The 26,642-nt window shown below is 43.0% G+C and overlaps 1 protein-coding gene across 2 annotated transcripts in view; it reads left to right on the forward strand.

Annotated features, from left to right (window-relative positions):
* The window catches only part of LOC111537637 (septin-4), a 70,544-nt gene that overhangs the window by 2,786 nt on the left and 41,116 nt on the right, over nucleotides 1-26,642 (forward strand). For both annotated transcript variants that reach the window (XM_023204622.1, XM_023204623.1), the window contains exons 4-15: nucleotides 1,110-1,210; nucleotides 3,979-4,098; nucleotides 6,303-6,369; nucleotides 8,656-8,737; nucleotides 11,803-11,865; nucleotides 12,752-12,879; nucleotides 14,117-14,322; nucleotides 15,794-15,893; nucleotides 17,008-17,082; nucleotides 20,464-20,541; nucleotides 21,634-21,733; nucleotides 25,249-25,341. In XM_023204622.1, the coding sequence (XP_023060390.1) occupies nucleotides 1,110-1,210; nucleotides 3,979-4,098; nucleotides 6,303-6,369; nucleotides 8,656-8,737; nucleotides 11,803-11,865; nucleotides 12,752-12,879; nucleotides 14,117-14,322; nucleotides 15,794-15,893; nucleotides 17,008-17,082; nucleotides 20,464-20,541; nucleotides 21,634-21,733; nucleotides 25,249-25,341 (1,213 nt within the window). The remainder of the gene's footprint in view (nucleotides 1-1,109; nucleotides 1,211-3,978; nucleotides 4,099-6,302; nucleotides 6,370-8,655; nucleotides 8,738-11,802; nucleotides 11,866-12,751; nucleotides 12,880-14,116; nucleotides 14,323-15,793; nucleotides 15,894-17,007; nucleotides 17,083-20,463; nucleotides 20,542-21,633; nucleotides 21,734-25,248; nucleotides 25,342-26,642) is intronic.

The raw sequence follows: 26,642 nt of genomic DNA on the forward strand, positions 1-26,642 counted from the left end.
TTTTTTGGTTTGGAACTCTCTACTTTCCTACTTTTCTGGAAACCTTGAATTCCAGGGGAAGGCAGTATAGCCCTGTATCTCATTGCATTTCCCACAGGCAAACAGATCCAGACACTGATCAGTTTTTATATTACTGAAACAGGCCCCTTTGTCCAAAGGAAGTAAAATAATCACGTACTGACCCTGGTTTTGGCAAGGAATTGAGCTCTTTACCTGGGGATAGAGGTGGGCCACCACTGCCTACTGCCTATGTCTCTGCATTGTATTCTAAGCTGGAAATAAATTCTCTCAGAATTTATTTAGAATGTATTCTAAGCTGGCATTAAATTTTCCCTCCAGAGAGTCTATGCTGGAGGAATCTAGAGACACATGATATTTATTGTCATTGGTTTATAGATTTACAGGTTAAAAAAAATGAAGGCCATATATTTTCAGTTGATAATTTGCTTACAATCAGGGCATGGGATATTGTTTCACAGTTGTTTATAAGTTAAAGAAAGATACATCTGGCCAGGCGCGGTGGCTCACGCCTGTAATCCCAACACTTTGGGAGGCTGAGACGGGCGGATCACAGGGTCAGGAGATCGAGACCATCCTGGCTAATATGGTGAAACCCCATCTCTACTAAAAATACAAAAATTAGCCCGGAACGGTGGCGGGTGCCCGTAGTCCCAGCTATATGGGAGGCTGAGACAGGAGAATGTCATGAACCCGAGAGGCTGAGCTTGCAGTGAGTGGAGATTGCGCCACTGCACTCCAGGCTGGGTGACAGAGCAAGACTCTGTCTCAAAAAAAAAAAAAAAAAGAAGATACATCTAAAATTGTCATTTGTCTTAGGCAGAAAATCTATTGACTTGGGTATTATTTGTATTTAGAATCTGTTTATTGTCAAGCATCACTCGCGAATGGGTGGGCAGATGATCCAGGGCTGCATTTTGGGGTCAGGCTAAACTAACAGTCTCTACTCTCTGGACTGAACCTAAGGTATGGGACATGGCCACTCTTAGCAGAATATGTATTCATCTCTTCTCTCATGCCACCTTTATGCTCTTCCATGTTGTCTGAATATCACTGAATAACTTTGGCCCTGACTGTGTTACAATCATTAGGTATCAGGCACCCATCTCCCAGACAAAAGGAGCAACCAGAGTATAGTGAAGCCTTTCAAGCAAGTTCTGACGCATTAGTGACTGTTGAGAAATCTTACAGTGTAAGTAATACTGCCTGGAAAGCCAAGTTGAACCCAAGGATCTAATAAGATAGATCTGAGTTGTTATGTGTTATGACACCAAAATAATATCTATAGTAGTTATTTTTGGCTGGAGCATGTGCCTTCCTGTCACTGACATGAATAAAATAATCTTTCCTCCTGTCTGATACTTTTTAAAAAGTCAGTTCAACTCAGTGAATTGTGTATCCTGGAGATTGGGAGAGTACAGAAAAGTGTCAGATTCAGCTTTTGCACGTGAGTTTCTGGTATAGTTGGGTAAACAAAACTGGAGCAAAGCTCCTTCCCCAGCAGATGACTGAGGTCAGTTAGGAGTAGGAAAAGCAAGGGCAGGGTTGCTATGAGAGTACCTTCACCTGGAATATCCTCTAAGGGCCAAACTCAGCTCCCAGCTCAGTGGAAGTGATGTGTGTGTGCCTGACAACTGCGCCTCAGCAGGATCCGTTTGCATTTCCACTGCAGTTACAGCCTTGCTTCAGGGCTTTAACACACTCTAGGCCATAGTGCAGCCAGACTAAGAAACCAAAATTTTTTTATTGTCATTGACATGGGATCGCAATCATTTAAAGAATATAGACAGCAATTGAGAATGATACAATATATGAATACCATAGTGATAAAATGTAAGGTCTTTTGACCTATTACATTTAATCATGGCATACGAACCATTCCTAAGATCAGCTTATTCTTTCTCTGACTTGAGGGCTGGAAGAACAGTCATATTAAGCATAGCTGGAGAAGCAGGCCTAGGCAGAAAAGTGGGGAATGTCTGCAGGAGGCCAGGACTCAAATTCAGTTTGATGAGAGGTAAAGAGGAGCAATTGTTAAGTGCACAGGAAGGGAAGCATGTGGCAAAAAGCCATGTCCGAGGAAATTAGTCACAACATCTCTGCCAAGAGATCACTGAAGGTTGGGTGTAGTGGCTCACACCTGTAATTCCAGCACATTGGGAGGCTGAAGCAGGAGGATCGCTTAAAGCTGGGAGGTCAAGACCAGGCTAGGCACCATAATATGACCCTGCCTACAAAAATGTAAAACTCAGCTTAGCACAGTGGCTCACTCCTGTAATCCCAGCACTTTGGGAGGCCAAGGTGGGCAGATTGCTTGAGTCCAGGAGTTCGAGACCAGCCTTGGCAACATGGCGAGACCCCATCTCTACCAAAGATAAAAAGGTTAGTTGGATGTGGTGCATGCCTGTAGTCCCAGCTACTTGGAAGGCTGAAGTGGGAGGATCACCTGAGCTTGGGGAGGTTGAGGCTGCAGTGAGCCATGATCACACCACTGCATTCCAGCCTAGGGGACAGAGTGAGACCCTGTCTAAATAAAATAAAATAAAAATTGGCCAGGCATGATAGTGTGCACGTGTAGTCTCAGCTACTCGGGAGGCTGAGGCAGGAGGATCACTTGAGCCTAGGAGTTCGAGGCTGCAGCGAGCTGTCATTGCGCCACTGTATTCCAGCCTGGGTGACCAAATGAGTCCCTGTCTCAAAAAAAAAAAAAAAAAAAAAAGACTGAAGTGAGCCGTTTGTTTGGCCTTATGGTAATCAGGTCCTGAATATTGCAGAATAAGCAGGAAAAAAGGGGTGGAACAGAGATGCTAAAGAAATAAATTTGCAGGCAGGTCGCAGTGGCTCACCCCTATAATCCCAGCACTTTGGGAGGCCGAGGTGGGAGGATCATTTGAGATCAGGAGTTTGAGACCAGCCATGCCAACATGGTGAAACCCCATCTCTACTAAAAATACAAAAAGTAGCCAGGCGTGCTGGCGTACACCTGTAATCCCAGCTACTTGGCAGGCTGAGGCAGGAGAATCACTGGAACTCCAGAGGCGGAGGCTGCAGTGAGCTGAGATCATGCCACTGCACTCCAGCCTGGGTGACAGAGGAAGACTCTGTCTCAAAAAGGCACAGAAATTTGCAGGCTGGGCATGGTGGCTCACGCCTGTAATCCCAGCACTTTGGGAGGCTGAGGCAGGCAGATCACAAAGTCAGGAGTCCAAGACCAGCTTGGCTAACATAGTGAAACCCGTCTCTACTAAAAATACAAAAATTAGCCGGGCATGGTGGCACACACCTGTAGTCTTAGCTACCCAGGAGGCTGAAGCAGGAGAATCACTTGAACCTGGGAGGTGGAGGTTGCAGTGAGCCGAGATCGTGCCTGTGCACTCCAGCCTGAGTGACAGAGTGAGACTCCGTCTCAGAAAAATAAATAAACAAATAGAAATTTGCTGCTTTTTACTATTTTTTTTTTTTTATTATTGAGAGTACATTGCTGTTTTTAAAATGCTTCTTCATTTGCCTTTAACCTATAATACGCGAGAGACTCACAGGTTCTGAGTAGCCGCAGCCTGTTCATCTGTAAGATGATGCCAACACATGGGCTATGTCTCTGCCTATGAGGGATCAGGGTGTTTAAATTCAGTACTCAACTTGAGTTGACTAGGGCCTTTCTCCTTATTTAGAATATTAGAATAGGAAGGTCACCTCATCTCCACCCATTCTGCAGATGATGCTGCTGAGGCTCAGGATTAGCATTCCTTCATGCTACTCCAGGCGGTTCACAGCTGCTTTTCCCCACCAGGAAGGGAAGGCAGAGGCACATGCACAAAGAGGTAGGGAGAGTCAGCTCAGAGTGTCACACTGACTGCTGGGTAGTGTTAGGTAACCCCGTTGTTAACACTGCATCCAACTATAAAGGGATTTGGTTACAATGAACAGCAACTTAAAAGTGATTTCCTACATTATTAACAGCATCAGTCCATGCAATCAACTTGTTCACCAGAGTCTTCTGAGGACATAACAAATGAATTTTTAACTCCAGACGATGAATATTTTTACTCCTCGACTGCTCAAGAAAACTTAGCTCTAGAGGTAAAAAACGCAGTTCAGGGTAAAGTACATTTTCACCTTTCTCCATTGCCTTATTTCTTTTATTGAGAAAAATAGCTTACATATCAAAGTATATAATGTATACCAGGGTTTTTTATACCTTTTTTGGTGTCAGGAGTGTGATATGAACCTATGCGCTCATAGGTGTTTTGGAAAAACGTCTGAAAGATTTTTTATTTTTGAGAATGGGAGGTCATGTGCAGTTTCTCCCCAGATTTGGTTACTGCATTTATACAGCACTTTGTACTTTTTTTTCAAAACATTTATTTTTTAAAAAAATTTTTTGAGCGGCCGGGCACGGTGGCTCAAGCCTGTAATCCCAGCACTTTGGGAGGCTGAGACAGGCGGATCACAAGGTCAGAAGATTGAGACCATCCTGGCTAACACGGTGAAACCCTGTCTCTACTAAAAAAAATACAAAAACTAGCCGGGCGAGGTGGTGGGCGCCTGTAGTCCCAGCTCCTCGGGAGGCTGAGGCAGGAGAATGGCATAAACCCGGGAGGTGGAGCTTGCAGTGAGCTGAGATCCGGCCACTGCACTCCAGTCCGGGTGACAGAGCGAGACTCTGCCTCAAAAAAAAAAAATTTTTTTTGAGACAGAGTCTGGCTCCGTCATCCAGGCTGGAGTGCAGTGGTGTAATCTCGGCTCACTGCAACCTCTGCCTCCTGGGTTCAAGCGATTCTCCTGCCTCAGCCTCCTGAGTAGCTGGGATTACAGGTGTGCGCCATCACACCCAGCTAATTTTTGTATTTTTAGCAGAGATGGGGTTTCACCATGTTGGTCGGACTGGTCTTGAACTCCTGACCTTGTGATCCACCCGCCTTGGCCTCCCAAAATGCTGGGATTACAGGTGTGAGCCACCGTGCCTAGATCAAAACATTTTTATTCATGCTACCTAATTCATATATTCTTCCTATTGGGAAGGGACGAGGCTATCATTCCTGTCTCTGAGGAAGACTGGTGTTCTGCAGATGTACAGAATTAATTAACTCCAGCCTGACAAGCTTTAGTGATGGGAGAGCCAAGATTGAGGCAAGGGTTCAGCAACAAATATGAGACTGTCCAATATACCAAGTTTTCTTGGGAATCTGCCTAGCTTTTACAAGAACCTGCTGTATAGAGTATTTTCATTTCTAAAATGAATTTTGTTGGATTCTCTTATTTACTTATTTTCTACCCTACCTCCCTGCTAACCTGGCACCTTTTTGGGATCTTTTACCAATATGAAAGGTGGGGTGGAGTAAAAGGGAGGATTGTATGTGTCAATCACAGTATTTGCTGGTAAGAATTCTAGGATGCATCAAAGATATAGTTTCAGGCCAGGCACAGTAGCTCACGCCTGTAATCCCAGCACTTTGGGAGGCCAAGGTGGATGGATCGTGAGGTCAGAAGTTCAAGACCAGCCTGACCAAGATGGTGAAACCCCATCTCTACTAAAAATACAAAAATTAGCTGGGTGCAGTGGCAGGTGCCTGTATTCCCAGCTACTCGGGGGGAGGCTGAGACAGGAGAGTTGCTTGAACCCGGGGATCAGAGGTTGCAGTGAGCTGAGATTGTGCCACTGCACTCCAGCCTGGGTGACAGAGTGAGATTCCATCTCAAAATATATATATATAATTTCAGCTTGGTGTGGTGGCTCATGTCTATAATCACAACACTTTAGGAGGCTGAGGTGGGAGTATTGCTTGAGCTCAGGAGTTTGAGAACAGCTTGAGCAACATAGCAGGACCTTGTTTGAAAAAAAGGAAATGAAACATTACTAGTCCCCAAAAGACCCCTTGTGCTCCCATCCAGTCACTGCCTCTTCCAAAAGGAACCAGCGTTCCAACTTCTTACCTCACAGAGTAATTTCGCATACCAGGCCAGCTTTTAAACCTTATTTAGCTCTTTTGATAAAGCTCCCAAGAACCAAAACATCTTTGTTGGAAGATTGGGATGAACAGGGATAGTGATATAAGGTGGGGGAGTCACATAATTCCTCTTCACAATGGGAGGTGAGGGAGGACTTACTGAGGAGGGGACATATGGTACAAATAAGTACTTAATGTCTAGGAAGCAAGTTTGTACTTTTTCTATAAAGACGCAGGGATCTTATGAAGATTTTCAAGATTTAAGAACATCAAGAAATTATTGACCTTTTAATATGTCTGCCTCCAGTGAACCTCCTTTCTTTTGTTCATTTTTAGACCTCGAGTCCCATAGAAGAGGACTTCGAAGGAATACAAGGTGCATTTGCCCAACCTCAAGTCTCTGGTAATAAGCCCTTACAGAAGATTCCTTGAGAATCACTTCCTTTCACTTTCTTCTGTTGGATCACAGATGTTTAGCGCTGGGGGGATCCTGAGGGACAGCCTCGTCCAAACCTTTCATTGTATGGTTGAGAAAACCAAGGTTCAATGATTTCTCCTCAATAGAACAAATCCCTTGCTCCTCACCAACCTCATGACATCCATGTGTTGTATTATTTATACCTCCCCTTGCATTTTTATAGCATATGTTGTTGCAGTGACTGCTTTTTCCCCCTTTGGTCTCTCAAGCTTTCAGGCTCCTTGGTGTGCCACATAGCAAGTGCACAGTTATCTTTGCTAAGCTGACCTGGGGGATTTGCCCAAGCTACATAGCTAGTTTTTGACATAACAAAATTAGAACTAGGTTTCCATGTATTTCTTCTCCCCAGAAAGCAGTGTCACCAGCATTTTCCTTTGCTTGCTTAGCATCTTAGCAAAGAGTTAGTAACAGCTAACAATGCAGATTCAACTTAACATCTACCACTTGGGAGGCCTTGGGTTCTGTATAACTTAGCAGGGGCTTTCTATTAGGTGAGAAGGTAGCCTTGGATCCGTAGCCAGGGATATGTCACCAGACAGATATAAGTTAACTGTTGGCTTTATTACATTTTTAGAATTGTGTACTCTTGTTCTTTTAAGGTATGCACTCATCTATTTTAAAACTAGAGTTATCCACCTACCAACCTGTGTAACTATCCATGGTCATGTCTCAACCCTGTAAACCCAAAGAAGGTGGGGTTATGAACTTACTCGCTTCCTCCACTGCATACTCCAGCTTCCAACTGTAACCTTGTGTAGGCCCCTGCCAGAGTTGGAAGTGTTTTAAGAAGCTGTAAGCTTTTAGATGAACAGTTAAAGTCTCAGCATAATATGTATTGAAAGTCTCCAGAGCCTTGGGCCACCCACGTCTTCCTGCAGAGCCTCTTTTTTGGACCTGCCTTGTATGTGGCCACTTAACTTGTATTTGGAGGTGAGTTGAGTGGGACGGAAAAGTTTAGGGCAGACAGGTCAGATAACCAGAGTTAGTTTGATACAGACATCTAAAGTATGTGAAAAAGTCTCTGATTTCTACTCCATTCACTTCTTTCTGCTCCTCTCTACCCCCTTTTCCATCTAGTGCTCTGATGTATATCCCCTTCCACATCAGAGGATACAACAGGGGTGCAGGATGCAGCGTGCTAGGTTCCCAGCCCCATTCTGCCACTGACTTTTTCTGCATAAACTTCAGCAAGTCACTTCACCCCAGGGCCCCACTTTCGCCTGGTGTAAAGTAAAGGAGAGGGTCTGACTCTAAAGTCTCTAAGCTCTAAATGTTGCTTATTAGGAATTAGTTTATGCTTTCTGGATATTTATCATTTTAAAAGAGGGTCAGAGGAAGAGGAACCCCTAATGTCTCTCCACTGGTGGAGTTTCAGAGCTACTTGGTAGCTGTGAAAGGTGGCGTTGTTCTGGTGGGCCTTTTTAGTGTCTACCAGACCACCTGGACCTAAGGAATGGGATGGGGGTGGGGGAGTCATGGGCATTTGGAAACAGGGCTGGATGCTCCATCTGTCCCCTTCTTTATTAACTAGGACAGTACAGTGGTGGGAAGGAAAATGGATACTGGCCCTGCCTGCCTGGAGGTCTGCAAAGCAAAGGATGCTCCGTCTGCCCCCTTCTCTATAAGCTAGGACAGTACAGTGGTGGGAAGGAAAATGGATACTGGCCCCGCCTGCCTGGAGCAAAGCATCTTACTGAGAATTGGGGAGGAGTAACTTCAAATAACTTGATGCCAAGGAGAACAGAAGACTGTTGAATTAGCTCCTCAGTACTCAAGACTCCACCCCCGCCCCTACTCTTTAGGTGGTATTTTGGTGGCCAAGTGGCATAGTTCGGGACTGTTTAGTTAACAAACAGTTCTTGTTTTCAACGCCCCCTGGTGTCTGTTCACAGGAACCCGGTCAGTTTGCCTTCTTAAAAAGACAAAACAACATTTGTCTCCAGAAATAACTGTGGTTATAACTGAAAGGCCAGTAAATAACTTGATTGTACTCGGAGTGTCAGAATATAGTTCTGTGCTCTGAGCAAGGAAAATAAACTTTCAGAGCAAAAACCTCTTCTACAGCACTCAATCCAAACCCAATTAGGGCAGCACTTTGTTTATCCAGATTATTTCTAATTCTGGAGCAGACGAAGGGACATTCTAGGGAATGATGATAATAATTTGGGTTGACAAAGATCAGTAAAAAAAAAAATTACTTTATGCTTTCAGGTGAGGAAAAGTTCCAGATGAGAAAAATTCTTGGAAAGAACGCTGAGATTTTGCCCAGGTCTCAATTTCAACCTGTACGAAGGTATGGGCTGTTTTATCTTATGCGGTTTCAGACTCACAGATGTGGTGTTAAATGGTGATAATGCCTCGTGTTTATATATTGCTTGTCTTCAAATGTATTAGCTACTACCTTATCAAAGTTAGCTTTGGGCAGCTTAGCTTTGTTAGTACTTGTACAGTAGAATTTGAGGGGTAGAGTCATCACCTTTACTTAGATCCTGACTCTGACTTTGTGTTCATGTGACCTTGTCAAGGTTCTCAACCACTCTATTCTATTTTCCCATCTGTGAAGTAGGGATAAGAATCCTTACTGAGAATGTTGACAATAGGAACTTAAAGTAATAATATAACTCCTGGGCATTTATCCCAGAGAGATGAAAATTTACATTTACACAGAAATACATACGGGAACGTTTATAACAAATTTATCCATAATATCTCCACACTGGAAACCCAGATGTCCTTCACCAAGTAAATGATTAAACAGACTTTGGTACATCCATACCATTGAGTGCTACTCAGCAGTGAAAAGGAATAAACTATTGATACATGCAACAACTTGGCTAAATTTCCAGAGAATTATGCTGAGTAGGAAAAGCAATCCCAAAAAGTTATTTACTGTATGATTCCATTAATATAACATTCTTGAAATGAAAAAATTATAAAAATAAAGAACAAATGAGTGGTTGCCAGCGGTTAAGGAAGGGGTGGGGAAAGGAGGGAAGTAAGTATAGCTGTAAACCAGAAATATGAGGGTGGTAGAAATGTTCTGTATCTTGACTGTATCAATGTCAATATCCTGGTTGTGATACTGTCCTATAGATTTGCAAGATGTTACCATTGGGATAAAGTGGGTAAAGTGTATTTTTCTTTTTTTTTTTGAGATGAAGTTTCACTCTTGTTGCATGATCTCAGCTCACTGCAACCTCCACCTCCTGGGTTCAAGCGATTCTCCTGCCTCAGCCTCCCAAGTAGCTGGAATTATAGGTGCATGCCACCACACCCGGCTAATTTTGTATTTTTAGTAGAGATGGGGTTTCACCATGTTGGCCAGGCTGGCCTCAAACTCTTGACATCAGGTGATCCACCTGCCTCGGCCTCCCACAGTGTTGGGATTACAGGCGTGAGCCACCACATTCAGCCGGTAAAGTGTATTTCTTGCCTGTGAATCTACAATTACCTCAAAAGAAAAGTTTAAATTAAAAAATTCATAATTGATATAAAGTATCTGGCACAATAATTCAATTTATTTTCTTCTCTCTGGGCCTCAATTTCCTTAATTATAATTATTATAGCTAGTATTTCCTAAATATCTAGCATATGCCAGGCACTGTTTCATTGTCTAATTTAATCCACATAACAACCCTGTGAGGCACATACTATTGCCTCCATTTTGTCAATAAGGAAAGCAAAGTTCAGAGAGTTTAAATATTTTTTTCTAAGGTCACACAGCTAGTCAGTCAGGATAGACTAGATTATGCTATATATAGTAGACAACTCCCAAATTTTAGTGGTTTAAAACAAGTTCCTTCTTTGCTCCTGCTTCATTTCCATGGCTCATGGCTTGGCCAGGAATGTTCTGTGCTGTATTACCTTCTATCAGACTTAGGCTGAGGGAGGCCCCGTTTTTGTGCTTCCTTGATTGCTAAGGCAGGAAAAATGGAAAATGGTGAGTTGTGCACTGGCTGTTAAAGTTTCTGCCCAGAAGTGACTCATCGCTTTCACTCATATTTTATTGGTTAAAACAAATCCTGTGGTCATTTATGTAAATCAAGAGGGCCAAAAAGTGCTGTTCTATTATGTGCTTAGAAGGAGAAACAAACATTTTTGGGAACGGAATAAAGTCACAATTCAACCCCAAATCCATGATCTTTCATTTATATCATTGGTCTCACAGGATTTTTGCAAGGGTTAAAAATGTGAAGGTCAGGCACGGGGGCTCACGCCTGTAATCCCAGCACTTTGGGAGGCCAAGTCGGGTGGATCATCTGAGGTCAGGAGTTTGAGATCAGCCTGATCAACATGGAGAAACCCCATCTCTACTAAAAATACAAAAAATTAGCTGGGCTTAGTAGTGCATGCCTGTAATCCCAGCTACTTGGGAGGCTGAGGCAGGAGAATCGCTTGAACCCAGGAGGCGAAGGTTGCAGTGAGCCGAGATCGTGCCACTGCACTCCAGCCTGGGAAACAAGAGCGAGACTCCGTCTCAAAAAAAAAAAAAAAAAAAGTGAAAACATATGGAAGGATTTAGCATGGGATCTGCCTTATAGTTAATGTTCAGTGAGTACTGAAATTGAATCTTATTGGTTAAAGTAGAAACGGGTCAAGTTTATCTTCACTATTCTGGCCATTTTTTGGTACAAGCCTCTCTGGCCTCTCCTAGTACACTATACCAGGAAGCTTCTTACAGGTGCTAAGGCCTCGTGGCTGTGCCCCTTTGCTCCAATATCTCACTTCCCAGCAAAGTTCCTGTGCTCTGTTGATTTTTTCATGAACTTGCTCACGGTCGTATAGAGTCTTTAACTGATTTCAGAGCTGACCCTTAGAGAGTATTTATTCAATCTCTGGAGAGAAAATTGAGGCCCAGGCCCAGACACGTCAGAGAACTTACAGCTAGTAGTACAGCCAGAACCAGAACTCACACTTTTTTTTTTTTTTCCTTTGGAGACAGAGTCTCACTCTTGTTGCCCAGGCTGGAGTGCAATGGTGCGATCTCAGCTCACTGCAACCTCCGCCTCTCAGGTTCAAGCGATTCTCCTGCCTCAGCCTCCTGAGTAGCTGGAACTACAGGTGCATGCCACCACGCCCAGCTAATTTTTGTATTTTTAGTAGAGACGGGGTTTCATTGTGTTGGCTGGATGGTCTCAATCTCTTGACCTCGTGATCCACCTGCCTTGGTCTCCCAAAGTGCTGGGATTACAGGCATGAGCCACTGTGCCCAGCACAGAACTCATACTTTCTACTCCTGAGCTTAGTGCCCTTTCCTCTGTGTCTCACACTGGGCTGATCAACTGGTTCCTTGTACCAAGGTAGTGTACTTTGTTCACAGAGGGGATTTATGTAATTTTCTTTCTTTCTTTCTCACAGTACTGAAGATGAACAAGAAGAGACATCAAAAGAGTCACTAAAGGAACTGAAAGAGAAAGACATGTATGATCACCAAAGAGAGTGCCTAGGGATGCTTGTGTAAAGTCTTGGTTTTAAGGGAATAGTATATTCTTATTTGTAAGAATCTTTCCATTTTTATGTGTAGACTTAATATGAGTATGCTGCTGCTTTCACCAAAAAATTGTTATCAAATTGGTGATGTGATTTATAACTAATAGCAGCTTACATTCAAGGAAATGTAGTGACAATAATAATAGTAAGTTTACGCTTAAGGTAGATTAAGTCTATTTTCCACATAAATATCCTGGAAATATGGAATATTTCATCTATGTAAATAGTTTATTTTAAGCTGCTGATATGTTTAAAGTTACAATATCTGGCAAAGAAAGTCTCTATGGTGCCAGGTGTGGTGGCTCACACCTATAATCCCAGCACCTTGGGAGGCCAAGGCAGGCTGATCACCTGAGGTCAGGAGTTCGTGACCAGCCTAGCCAACATGGTGAAATCCCATCTCTACTAAAAATACTAAAATTAGCCAGGCGTGGTGGCACATACTTGTAGTCCCAGCTACCCGGGAGGCTGAGGCAGGAGAATCACTTGAACCCAGGAGGTGGAGGTTGCAGTGAGCCAAGATTGTGCCATTGCACTCCATCCTGAGTGACAAGAGCAAAACTCCGTCTCAAAAAAAAGAAAAAAAAAATCTCTGTGGTAATAAAGAATATTTTTTTAAAAAGTTACAATCTCTTTTAAATATGTTCTCTAATATTCTCTTTAAGATATATAAGATGTTCTAAGATATTCTCTAATTCTGGCCTATTGCCACATAAAAATTTTGCTAAGAATATACTTAAAAAATACCTGTCGGGAATATATTGTTTAATTTTTCTAGTCATCTTCTCATCGTTATTGTGTGCTCTTAATTCTTTAGATCACTGACAGACATTCAAGACCTGTCTAGTATCTCCTATGAACCAGACAGCTCTTTTAAGGAAGTTTCATGCAAAACACCCAAAATAAACCATGCACCTACCAGTGTCAGCACTCCACTCAGCCCAGGTAATCACAGGGAAAAGAAGCGTTTAGGGAGAAGAACTTAGGGCCCCAGCCCATTGGCTCTGGGAAGCCAAGCTGTGGGATCACAGCTGATGGCTGTGTTGTCACAGTGCAAAGGTTTTTCCTTAGGGCCAAAGCTGGGTAATCCCATTGTAAGCCAAGGGGGCAGGGTGATGGTGATGGTGATTATTGGGCAGCCGTTAGGAGGTTTTGGTTAGAACTGCTGTGGTAAAGCCATGCAAATACTAGGTCTCCTCTAAGCGCTACTGAATTTAGAACAAAAACATTGAGCTTTGTAGAGTTTGCAACTTAAAACAGTACCTTGTGCTTAAACTTTATGTAGTTCTTAAGTCCTGCAACCATATGCAACCAGCATCAAATATCCTGTCTTTAGTGGCCTTACTTCCAATATATTTGTGGTTTAAAAAATCTCCCTTTATTTTATTTTGATAAAGTTTAGAGGACAAGTTTAGAGACTATTATTTTTTACACCATGAGGAGCTGTGTCTCAGGTCAATGATTATTTCAGTAATTTTTTTTTTTTTTTTTTTTTAAAGACAGAGTCTCATTCTGTCGCCCAGGCTGGAGTGCAGTGGTGCAACCTCGGCTCACTGCAAGCTCCGCCTCCCGGGTTCACGTCATTCTTCTGCCTCAACCTCCTGAATAACTGGGACTACAGGCACCCGCCACCACACCTGGCTAATGTTTTTTTTGTTTGTTTGTTTGTTTTTTGTTTTTTTTTTGTTTTTTTTGAGACGGAGTCTTGCTCTGTCGCCCAGGCTGGAGTGCAGTGGCTGGATCTCAGCTCACTGCAAGCTCCGCCTCCCGGGTTCACGCCATTCTCCTGCCTCAGCCTCCCGAGTAGCTGGGACCACAGGCGCCGGCCACCTCGCCCGGCTAATTTTTGGTATTTTTAGTAGAGACGGGGTTTCACCGTATTAGCCAGGATGGTCTCAATCTCCTGACCTCATGATCTGCCCCCTTTGGCCTCCCAAAGTGCTGGGATTACAGGCGTGAGCCACCGCACCTGGACTTATTTTAGTTATTAGCAATTTGGAAAATCCTTAGTATAGGTATAGGTTTGTGGGTTTGGATGTTTTCTTTTGTTTGTTTGTTTTTTTAATATAAAGGATTCATTTCTGCACATCATATTGGGGCAGAAAAAAAAAGCGAAGGGAAAAAGGGAAAAAAGAAATAATATAAAGGATTCAGACAGTAACCTCCAGCTTTTCTCCAACAGGGTCAGTTTCTTCAGCTGCCAGTCAGTATAAAGACTGCATTGAAAATATCACATTTCAGGTTAAGACAGAGTCTGCCTCTTGCTGGAACAGTCAAGAATTTATTCAGACTTTGTCTGATGAATTTATAAGTGTCCGAGAGAGAGTAAATAAACTGGATTCTCTCCTTACTGCCTCTGAAACTTGCCCTCCAAGACTGCCTGGTCTTGTAAGTATATCAATTCCATGTTACAAACTCATGGAGTCAGCCCAAAGAGCCAGTGACCCAAACTGCCAAGATTTCTCCAAATTCATTAAGAAGGCAAGAAATAAGCTGGGTCCTCTCCTGGCTTCCCTGGGACTCCTCTCTTGAGTCTGTATTATGGGAGGCTTAAGTTTTGCTTCCTCCTTAAAGCCTCTCCTGGTTACTTCCCTGAGAGTTTTGATCGATCTCTACTGTTTCCTGAACTCCTGAACTAATAACCTGCAGGAAAAACACTTAATGGTATACTGCCTTCTTCTCCTCTTCTACTTCTTCCTCCTTTTTTTTTTTTTTTTTTTTTCTTTTCCTCTCCCTTTCTCATATGTGTAGCCTTTTCAGGAAAACTACAAGTTCTGGCCAGGCACGGTGGCTCAAGCCTATAATCCCAGCACTCTGGGAGACCGAGGCAGGCAGATCACTTGATTTCACGAGTTTGAGACCAGCCTGGGCAACATGACGAAACCCTATCTCTACGAAAGATACAGAGAATTAGCCGGGACATGGTGCCATGTGCCTGTAGTTTCAGCTATACAGGAGACTGAGGTGGGAGGATTACCTGAGCCCAGGAGGTCGAGGTTGCAGTGAACTGTGATTGCACCACTACACTCCAGCCTGGGCGACAGAGTGAGACCCTGTCTCAAAAAAAGACAGACAGACAGAAAGAGAGAGAGAGAGAGAGAGAGAGAGGGAGGGAGGGAGGGAAAAGAAAGAAAAGTACAAGTTCCTTTATGAAAAATTGTCAACTTTTTTGGCATTTGGCTCAAAAAAGGTCTCACTTTGAAGTAGGGAAATGACAAGGAATTTTATGTGTTCATTTAACAAACCATTAATTGGGGAGATTCTAAGTGCTGGGCACCATGTCAGGCCCTCTTCAAGGCATCCCAGTGTCAATAAGACATAATCCCTACCTCTAAGGAACTCACTGTCTAGTGAGAAAGACAGGGCTGATGTAACACAGCAGTAAGTACTGAGTGCTGAGGAGGCAGTCAGGGATAAGAAGGCTTCCCAGGCCGGATGTGGTGGCTCACACCTGTAATCCCACCACTTTGGGAGGCTGAAGTGGGTGGATCATTTGAGGTCAGGAGTTTGAGACCAGCCTGGCCAACATGGTGAAACCCCGTCTCTACTAAAAATACAAAAAAAAATTGGCTGGGCATGGTGGTACACACCTGTAATCCCAGCTACTTGGGAGGCTGAGGCAGGAGAATTGCATGAACCTGGGAGGCAAAGGTTGCAGTGAGCTGAGATTGTGCCACTGCACTCCAGCCTGGGCAACAGAGTGAGACTCCATCTCAAAAAAAAAAAAGAAGGCTTCCCAGAGAAGGTGACATGTGAGTGAGTTTGACTTAATCAACAAAACAATTGGAAATGACTGAGCTGCATATGCCTTTTTAGCTCAACACACATGACAGTTACCATGTTTATCTCTTACTTATAGAAAAGATTGTCTTCATTTATTGGGACTGGATCCTCAAGCCTTGTTAAGGCATGTGACTCATCACCACCCCATGACACCCAGAGAAGGAGCCTGCCTAAAGGTACCCTGTGTTTAATATCAAAATAGAAGTTTATAATCAAGGAGGCTTAAATTGATGCTTATCAATCTTTGATGCCACATTAGGTTCAGACAGAAATGCTGTTTTCCCCATGATTATAAAAGTAAAACACACTCATTGTAGAAAAGTTGGAGAATAAATAAAAGCTTAAAAAAGAAGGTGACTACACTTTTTTAACCTCATGTACTTTTTTTTGCATATCTTTTAAATATTTTTATAAATATATAATAATGTGTTTTAGCATAGTGAGATCATATTGTATATCAGTTCTGGACTGCTTTATTCCCTTGATGTATTTTGAGGCTTTTCCCTTGTTATTAAAAATTGTTCATAAATATATGTAGTAGTTATAGTCCATTCTACTTGTTGCTTAACCATTTTCTTATGTGTAAGATTTATATCATTTTCCACTTTTTGCTCTTTGTACTCAATTTTTTATCTGTACCTCTGATCCTTTCCTTAGGATAGATTCTTAGAAGACAGTTTCCAAATCACGAGGTCTGAGAATATTAGCAGTCTTGAGGCATATTACCTTTATTACTTTAATTTTAACGTCTTCTGTCTTTGGTATAACTCTTGGAATTTCCCTCAGGGGGATAGAGATTTTGTAAATTATGTTGCAGTATTTTGGTTAATGTTATAATTGAGCACTTGGGGCAAGACCCAAAGTATGATTGCCTCTAAATCCCCTGGACTAATAATATTTAGTTAAAGGCCTCCTACTTTGTGCTTTTGTTCATTTTGGCTGGTCCAGAACCTCTGTATTCCTCCAGCAGCCCTGGTCCAGATTGAGCCACTTAGTAAGAATTTGTACCTTACCTCCTCCAAATATCCTTAGGAAGGGAGGGGTATAGATCAAGCAGCACCAGGGTAAGGGCTGATGTAGGAAAGGAAAGGGATTGGGGTAAAAGTGGGGAGTAAAGACCATTCACATGTTAGGAGGTCTCTACTGGAACTATTATGTAAGAGGTTTCCTTCCTCCTTAGTTTGTTTCGTCAGTGAGAAAAATCCTCAGTCAAGTCTGTGTGAGAGCCTAGAAGAATTCAGTTCAGGTCCAGAGAGGTCTAAAGACATTTTCCCTTTTGCCTTTTTTAAGAACCAGTAGAAGCCTTCTCACAGCATCACATTGATGAGCTGCCGCCACCATCTCAGGAGCTACTTGATGAAATTGGTAAGAGACGTTCAACACAGAATATACTTCTCGGCCCTGTTAGTTATGTCACTGACCACAATATGGTGTCTTTGTCTCAAGTATGAACACTAGTATCAAAGGCTCTGTGACGGCCTGGTTGAATATAGGAAGGGGCAGTTTTCCAAAATTTGGGAAGGGGCAATTTTCCAATAAAATGAGCCACAGCCTGGCCAGGATGATTGGCTTGTATCAGTTTTCATTTTGTTACTTAAAGGACTTTTGTTGATGAATCTAAGGGGAAATAACATTCAAGGGGTTTATTATGATGAATTTCTTTTATTAAAGGAGTTCTTATCTCCTTTTCAGACCAAACCAGCCATTCCTTTGAGGCCTGAGGTCTGGCTGCCCAGGCCAAGACACCTGTGCTTTCAGTTTTGCCATTAGCTGTAGGTATTAAAGGTATTGAAATTGTGAATAAATCCCCTTCCTAAGAACAGGGAAGTCAGTGGCACAAAACTTAAAGATACCAGAATTTTCAGGCAGAGACTGAGCAGTACCAACCAAATATTTTTTGCAGCTGATTGGCTGGCCCTGTCCAGCTGGTCTGATGCTGAAAGTAAATGTTGCATGGTTATGGAAACTGGGGGCAGGTGGTCTGTTTTCCTAGGAAAGACCTGACTGCTCCTTTTTGACAGCCTGGCCAACCAGCCAGAAAATGCATCTCATCAGACTCTGGATAGTCCAGTTCTTGTTATGGGACCTATAGAGAATTTCCTGAGGGGCACCCCTTGGTTTTCAGGGTCTCTGAGGTTTTGTGTTTCATAAAGGAGGAGATAAATCAGAATTTTCAGGTCTGACTCAGTGGACAGCTCTCTCCAGGCTTATTGTCATAACCCTTAGCTCCTGTCCCTTGGCCTGATGAACGTGGGTGGAGCCAGTCAGTGCTGTCAGACCTTCCTTGGTTTCTTTCTTTTTCCATGGTCATAGGACCTTTCTTGCTTCACTTTACCCCTCCCCCAGTGCCACAGTGTTGTAGAGTCACAGGGTTGTTGGGTCAGGCTCTTAGAGCCCACACTCCCACCCTTGCTTTCCATATCTGGGATTCCCCAGGCAGTCCTTCTAAATTCCTCCTTTCCAGTTGCTCTCCTTAAAATAACAGAACTGCTGAAAGTGGAGGTCACTCCACACGTCTTCTGCTCAGGTAGATTCTTAGTAGCATTTGTTCTTGGTCGTGGTTTAAGGCAGTATTGTAGGCTCCTTTGCAGTTTGACCATAGCTGATACTTTTTCTCTGGATCCTGCTGTCTTCCCTCTATAGTTGCTGTGTAAACCTTCCATTCACCTCCTCCATTTCAGCAGCTGTGTTACCAGACTTTGTCATGGACTCTGGCCTCATGGTGCTGCTGCACCCCAGCACAGTCTGCAGAAGCCTTCCCTCATTTCACTTATGGGAATTATCTGGGCCTCATTTAGCTTATGGGTTTCTAGGTCATGTCTGCACTTTGAGATGGGTCGGTAATTTTGCAGAAAGACAAAGGGCAGAGGGCACTTGAGTAGTTTCTTCTGATAATGGGCTTGCCTGCCCAATTACTATATATCATCACTCTGTTGTTTCCCCTAAAGAGACATTTGGGAAGTTACTGGAACTCTCAACTGCTATTTTGGAGGTCTCACATCCAAAGCTCTAGGCTCCTGACAGGTGCATAAAGTGGAAGGTTCTTTGGAACTAGGATACAGATGATCGTTTAAGATCTGCACTACTTTTAACAAGGACAAAAATTGATTTTTAAAATTTCAAATTATATTAAATGATCTTATGGCGACCCTTGACACCCATGGCTGCCAGGTAGGGCTGCTTCCTGCACTGCAGGAAGGGAGAAGACCTGCACCAGCACAGAAGAGGACCATGCCAACGAGCTCAGGGTGGCTTGTCTATACTGCCTCCCAGCTTGCTCTGCTTTGCAGAGCACTTTGAGGATAAAGCAGCATACTGAGTTAGCAGATGCTTGTCTTAGTCTAGTGAGTATTGCTTGCTTTGCCTTGCCTTGCCTTTTTCCTTTCCTTTCCTTTCCTTTTTCCTTTCCTTTGACAGGGTTTCACTCTTGTTGCCCAGACTAGAGTGCAATGGAGCGATCTCAGCTCACTGCAACCTTCACCTCCAGGGTTCAAGCAATTCTCCTGCCTCAGCCTCCCGAGTAGCTGGGATTACAGGCATGAGCCACCACGCCCGGCTAATGTTTTGTATTTTTAGTAGAGATGGGGTTCACCATGTTGGTCAGACTGATCTCAAACTCCTGACCTCAGGTGATCCACCTACCTCAGCCTCCCAAAGTGCTGGGATTACAGGTGTGAGCCACTGCTCCTGGCCAGGCTGTGTATTTCTTTAGGAACTGGAAATGATGGATATTCTTTGCTTTCCATCTTTTCTGTTTCTTTTCTTTTCTTTTTTTTGAGACAGAGTTTTACCCTGTTGCCCCGGCTGGAATGCAGTGGCATCATCTCAGCTCACTGCAACCTCTGCCTCCTGGGTTCAAGCAATTCTTGTGCCTCAGCCTCCTGAGTAGCTGGGATTACAGATGTGTGCCACCATGCCTGACTAATTTTTGTGTTTTTAGTAGAGACGGGGTTTCACTGTGTTGGCCAGGCTGGTCTCGAACTCCTGACCTCAAGTGATCCACCTGCCTCGGCCTCCCAAAATGCTGGGATTACAGGCATGAGCCATCATGCTCAGCCTGCCTTCTGTCTTTTCATAAACCAGGTAAAAAATATGAAATATAGGCGAATAGAGATGGGAAAACATTTAGATTGTTTTGATGTTACTTTTTGAGAGACTATAAAATAGAGATTAAGAGCATAAACCTTAGAGCTAGACTGCCTGGATTCAGTTCCCAATTTTGCCACTTACTGTCTGTGTGATTTTTAGGTAAGTTCCTTAACCTGAATTTCCTCATCTGCTAAATACTAGTAACAATAACACAGTCTATCTCAGAGGGTTGTTGTGAAGATTAATTGTGAACATTCATCCTGAATTAATGTACGTGAGTGCTTAAAAACAGAACCTGACACCTAGGGTTCTGCAAGTGTTATGTATGATCATCATCATTTCTATTTTGACTGTTGTGTGGGATTTTGTCATGCTTGAAGAATTCCTTTCAAACCTGGAATGCCCTAAAGCAGTGGTTCTCAAATTTTATCAGGCATCAGAATCACGTGAAGGGCTAGTTAAAACACACATTGCTAGACCCCCAGAGTTGCTGATTCAGCAGGTCTGAGATGAGGCCTGAGAATGAGAATTCCTAACAAGTTTCCAGGTTATGTTAATACTGCTAGTCTAAGGATCACCCTTCGAGAACCACTGCTCTAGAGAATGGCAGGACATGCAAGGGAGGAAGTGTTTCCTTTGCCTTTTGTGTTGTGACAGAGCTCTTGAAACAGCAGCAGGGCTCATCCACGGTGTTGCATGAGAACACAGCAAGTGATGCAGGAGGCACTGCAAATGGTAAGTGAACTACCTAGATCCTTTTCATCAGGTTCTTGTAACGCTGTCCTTGGCAACACAGTGGTACATATAGGTAAGTGTGACCTTGAGGTCAGGCACAACTCCACCTCAAGTCTGACTTTGTAGTTACTTGTATGGCAAGCTGTTTTACTGTTTCTGAGCCTCAGTTGTCTTAATCTGTAAAATGGGGACAATAATTTCTGTCTCATGAAGTACATATTAGCTCCATGTGCAGAGCCATGTACAAGTACTAACATTTTCAAATACTTAGCAAATGTTAGTCCTCTTCCCTTTATAGGACTGCTGGCAGGATGGAATGAGATAGCATATGTAAAATGCTTGGCATACATTAAAGGGTACATCCCTTCCCCACCCAAATTCCTTTCCTGGAACTCCAACTTAGAAACATCTAACAAGTGGAGAACAAGATGGTCCCCAAAGTAAATTTGTGCATTTTGTTTTCATGGTTGCTTGCCTCCTATTTTATGTTCCCTTTCTTTCTTCTGCTTCCTCTGTCTCCCTTGAGCCTTGGCACAAGCAAGGTTTCCTGTAGCTTCACCTGGTACTGAAAAGCTTCCAAGACCCCAGAAGCAGCTGTTGCAAATACAGGTGGCCTGCAGACTGCCACCTGGCCCCCTGCTCTCATGGGAAGAGGGGAGCTAATGCATTGCACACTTCAGGGACCACTGATTGGCCTTAATTTTTTTTTTTTTTTTTTCTTTTGAGACGGAGTCTTGCTCTGTTGCCCAGGCTGGAGTGCAGTGGCCGGATCTCAGCTCACTGCAAGCTCCGCCTCCAGGGTTCACGCCATTCTCCTGCCTCAGCCTCCCGAGTAGCTGGGATTACAGGCACCCGCCACCTTGCCTGGCTAATTTTTTGTATTTTTAGTAGAGACGGGGTTTCACCGTGTTAGCCAGGATGGTCTCGATCTCCTGACCTCGTGATCCGCCCGCCTCAGCCTCCCAAAGTGCTGGGATTACAGGCGTGAGCCACCACGCCTGGCTGGACTTAATTTTTGAACTCTATTTTAAGGCAACCTTTCTCAATTTTTTTTTTCGTTCTAATAAAGTTAATTCTTTCAACTGCTTTTAGATCAAAGGCACTTAGAAGAACAAGAAACTGACAGTAAAAAAGAAGATAGTAGTATGCTTTTGTCCAAAGAAACTGGAGATCTCGGAGAGGACACAGAGAGGTAACAGGAAAAGCTGGACTTTTGAAAGGATTTTAAAAATTGTATTAGTTTATATTAGTTTTTTTTTAATATTGACAAATAAGAAAGGAAAAAAGTGATCCTCTTTCATACTATCCTAATGGCCCCTATTCCTAAAGGGTTACGTTTTTTTGCTTTAAAAATGTTTAATTGTGATACAATGTATGTAACAAAATTTACCATCTTAACCATTTTTAAGTGCAAGGTCCAATCACATTAATAAGTATATTCACATTGTTGTGCAAGTAATGTCCCAGACCTTTTCATCTTGCAAACTGAAACTCTATACCCATTTAAAAACTCCCCATTTTCGCCGGGCACGGTGGCTCACGCCTGTAATCCCAGCACTTTGGGAGGCCGAGGTGGGCGGATCACGAGGTCAGGAGATCCAGACCATCCTGGCTAACATGGTGAAACCCCATCTCTACTAAAAATACAAAAACTTAGCCGGGCGTGGTGGTGCGTGCCTGTGGTCCCAGCTACTCGGAGGCTGAGGCAGGCAAATGGCGTGAACCCAGGAGGCAGAGCTTGCAGTGAGCCAAGATGGTACCACTGCACTCCAGCCTGGGCGACAAAGTGAGACTCTGTCTCAAAAAAACAAAAAGCAAGAAAAAAAACTCCCCATTTTCTCTTCTTCCCACACCCTGGCCACCACCATTTTGCTTTTTGTTTCTGAGTTTCACTACTGTTGATACTTTACATAAGTGAAATCATACAGTATTTGTCTTTTTGTGACTGGCTTATTTTAACTTAGCATAATGTCCTCAAAGTTCATCCATGTTGTAGCATGTGTCAGCGTTTCCTTCCTTTTTAAGGCTGAGAAATATGTTTCATTTATCCAGTCGTCTTTTGATGGATATTTAGGTTGATTCCACCTTTTGTTATGGTGAAGAATTCTACTGTGAACATGAGTGTATGGATATCTCTTTGAGATCCTGCTTTCAATTCTTTTGGATATATACCCAGAAATGGTATTACTGGATCATATGGTAATTCTATTTTTAATTTTTTGAGAACTGCCACACTATTTTCCATAGCAGCTGCCTCATTTTACAGTCCCACCAACAGTGCACAAGGGTTTCAGTTTCTCCACATCCTTGCTAACACTTGTTATTTTCTCTCTCTTTTTGTGGGGGTGGAGGCTTTTTTTTTTTTAAATATAGTAGCCATCCTAATGGGTGTGAGGTGGTGCCTCACTGTAGTTTTGATTTTCCCTTCCCTAATGATTAGTGATTTTGAACATCTTTTCATATGCTTCTTGGCCATTTGTATATCTTCTTTGGAGAAATGTCTAAGTTCTTTGCTCTGTGTGTGTGTGTATGTATGTATGCATATGTGTGTGTGTGTATGTATACATATATATATGTATGATCTATATATATACAGGTATATATGTATACATATATGTATGATAGCTATATATACATATATATGTATGATCTGTCCCTCTCTCTCTCTCTCTCTCTATATATATATAAATTAGAGATGGGCTCTATGTTGCCCAGGCTGAACTTGAAGTCCTAGGCTCAAGTGATCTTCCTGCCCCATCCTCCCAAGTTGCTGGGATTACACCTGCAAGCCACCATGCCTGGCTCTTTGCCTATTTTTTAATTTTTTATTTTTTGCCTATTTTTAATTTGTTGTTATTTTCTCTTGAGTTGTTTTTAGGGTTTTGTTTGTTTATTTTTACTTCATTTTGTTAGGCAAACACAGTTTCAGTCTCCTTCAAAACATTTTAGTTAGAGGCCTTAGAAGAGAAAATGGGGGCAGTCATCCAGACAATTCAGTCTAAAAGTACAAGGTTGCCTCAAGAAACCTGACTTTGTTCCTGATTTGGAGCTCTCTTTTTACCTGTGTTGTAGGGTAAACTACTTCAGCTCACCTCCTCTGTCTTATTATTCGGGGCCAGGACTAGGTTAAGGTGAGCTCAGGAGATACACTCCTTGGATACAAAATTGAAGGGAGCAACAAAAAAACTCAGTAGCAAGATAAGTAATATTTTAGTGCAATTTTTTTTTTTTTTTTTTTGAGACAGAGTCCCACATTGTTGCCCAGGCTGGAGTGCAATAGGGCATGAACACCGCTCACTGCAGCCTTGACCTCCTGGCCTGAAGTGATCCTCCTGCCTCAGCCGCCAAGTAGTTGGGTCTACAGGCTCATGCCAACATGCCTAGCTAATTTTTGTATTTTTTGTAGAGATGGGGTTTTTGCCATGTTGCCCAGACTGGCCTTAAACTCCTGAACTCAAGTGATCCACCCACCTTGAACTCCCAAAGTGCTGGCATTACAGGGCCGGGCACAGTGGCTCACACCTATAATCCCAGCCCTTTGGGAGGCCGAGGTAGGTGGATCACTTGAAGCCAGGAATTTGAGGCCAGCCTGGCCAGCATGGCAAAACCGCATCTCTACTAAAATTATATTTAAAAAAAATTAGCCAGGCATGGTGGCACACACCTGTAGTCCCAGCTACTCAGGAGGTTGAAGCAGGAGAATCGCTTGAACCTGGAAGGCGGAGGTTGCAATGAGCTGAGATGGTGCCAGGGCACTCCAGCCTGGGCAACAGAGCGAGATTCTGTCTCAAAAAAAAAAAAAAAAATTAAGCTCTTTTTATGTGATCAAAAGTTAGCTACTGTTATTGTTGTCTCTTCCTTTTCCAAAAGGGCCAGCAGTGCTGACGACAGATAGATGCTCCACAGATGCTCAGTCATCTCAGTGCTGTGAATGATCAATCTAGGCACCAAGCCAGAGTGGAAGATATTTTTTCAGATGGGCAGGATTTTCAGGCCTTCTTAAAATACTCTACCCTGCATCTTCTAGCCTTTTCTTGGGAAAACATGTAGGAAAGCATGTATAGTTCTAGCCTCAGGTAGAAAACTGACTCAGTGACCTAGAATTGAGAACAGAGTCTACCATCAGACTTGGGGAAGCAGTGATCTTAATAGGTGCTAAGGCTTTTTGTCAAGGGGTTAAAGGACTGTTTTAGTGCATATTTCTTCTTTCTTTTTTCTTTTTTTTTTTTTTTTTTTTTTTTTGAGACAGTCTTACTCTGTTGCCCAGGCTAGGAGTGTAGATCTCGGCTCACTGCAGCTGCCACCTCCTAGGCTCAAGCTATTCCCCTGCCTCAGCCTCCCAGGTAGTTGGGATTACAGGTGCATGCGACCATGCCCAGCTGATTTTTGTATTTATAGTAGAGATGGGGTTTGACCATGCTGGCCAGGGTGGTCTCAAACTCCTAACCTCAGGTGATCCACCCACCTCGGCCTCCCAAAGTGCTGGGATTACAGGTGTGAGCCACCGCGCCCGACCAGTGCATATTTCAGTCAGATCTAAGTGACCTCTATGACTCCAAACACAATCTCACTGAACTCTCATTTTTTCATATGTATAGTGAAAGCACAGGTTTTACGGTCCCTTTCTACTCTAAAGTGTTATGCATCTTTGTCAAGGGAGATGGGAAATGACTGTTGTCTCCATCCTCTTCACTTGTCCTTGAACAGAGCTCACTCTACTCTGGATGAGGACCTGGAAAGATGGCTGCAGCCACCTGAGGAGACCATGGAGCTACAAGACCTTCCCAAGGGCTCTGAAAGGTTATTGTTCCCCAAGAGGGAGTCCTTTTTTTCTTTTTTGGGAAGTGGGGCTAAGTTTTAGACTTCTTGGAGAATGAATGCCTGGTGATGGCATTACATTGATTTAGATAAGCCAGTCCTGACTCCACCTGTCTGCACTCATATTTGCCCCTCTTCCTCTGACCACCCACAGTACTCAAGATATTGATTAGCAGATTCATATCAGTATAGACAGAGGCTTCTAAGTTTGCTGTATCTTGACCCTGCTACCTTTGACATTTTCATCAGTCATTTGAATGAAATCAGAAAAGGCATGCTTATCAAATTTTTAGATAACACAAATCTAGGAATGAATGCTGATGTGATGAGTAATAGTCTGAGGATTCAAAATCATCTTGACAGGTGGAAATGTTAGATTCTGTAAAGGATAAAGGTCAAAGATCCAAAATTACAGAATGTGTGAGACCTGGTCTAATTTAAGTTTTCATCAGAAGCTTCTGCTCACTATAATTTTACTGAGGGCAAGAAGTATGTCTTATTTTTGTATGCCCAGTACTGAGCCATGCATCTTGAGACATGATGAGAAGTCAAGAAATTCTTCCTGAGGAAGGCATGGGCAATGACTCTGTGAGGCCTGTTTGATGAAGTGCTGAAAAGGTCAATGCAGCATTGATGCTGGATATATAGAAATGTACTGTCCAGATGACAGTAATATGCTGCTTAGAGGAGTCCTAGGACCCATGTGGGGCTCCATTCTGGGCGTCACATTTTAAAAGGGATATTAACAAACACGAGTGTGGCCACAGAACAGTCAGAGATCTGGAAACCATGTCATATGAGAACAGCTGAAGGAGCTGAGAAGCTCAGCCTGAGAAGAGCAGATGGAATGGAGAATTTGATAGCTGCCCTCAAATACCTGAAATATTGTGAAGTGAAGAGAGTCAGCTTACTTTTCTGCCCCAGAAGACTGATTAGTGACTAGAAATTGCAGAGTAACAGATTTTTATTCAGTAAAGCACAAACCTAATAGCCATAGCTATCTGATAAAGGGAACAGCTGCCTGCCTTTACACTTACTTTAGTAATGGTTACTGCTGCTCAGGCAGTGGCTGGATGATTCCCTGTCTCGGGCATTTGAACGGGGGCAGAAGATAACCCAGAGGCCTCCTCCAACTCTTGAGCCTGTGATTCTATTAGTGGGAAAATATTAAGAGGGGAAAAATCCTTTTCACTGTAGCTGGCTTTATTTTCTCTCTCATTTTACATATTTTGTTTTGACTATCCACCACATGAAAACAGGATAATTTCTAAACAATGTTATTT

Source organism: Piliocolobus tephrosceles, chromosome 16 (assembly GCF_002776525.5).
Source record: "Piliocolobus tephrosceles isolate RC106 chromosome 16, ASM277652v3, whole genome shotgun sequence".
Taxonomy (NCBI): domain Eukaryota; kingdom Metazoa; phylum Chordata; class Mammalia; order Primates; family Cercopithecidae; genus Piliocolobus; species Piliocolobus tephrosceles.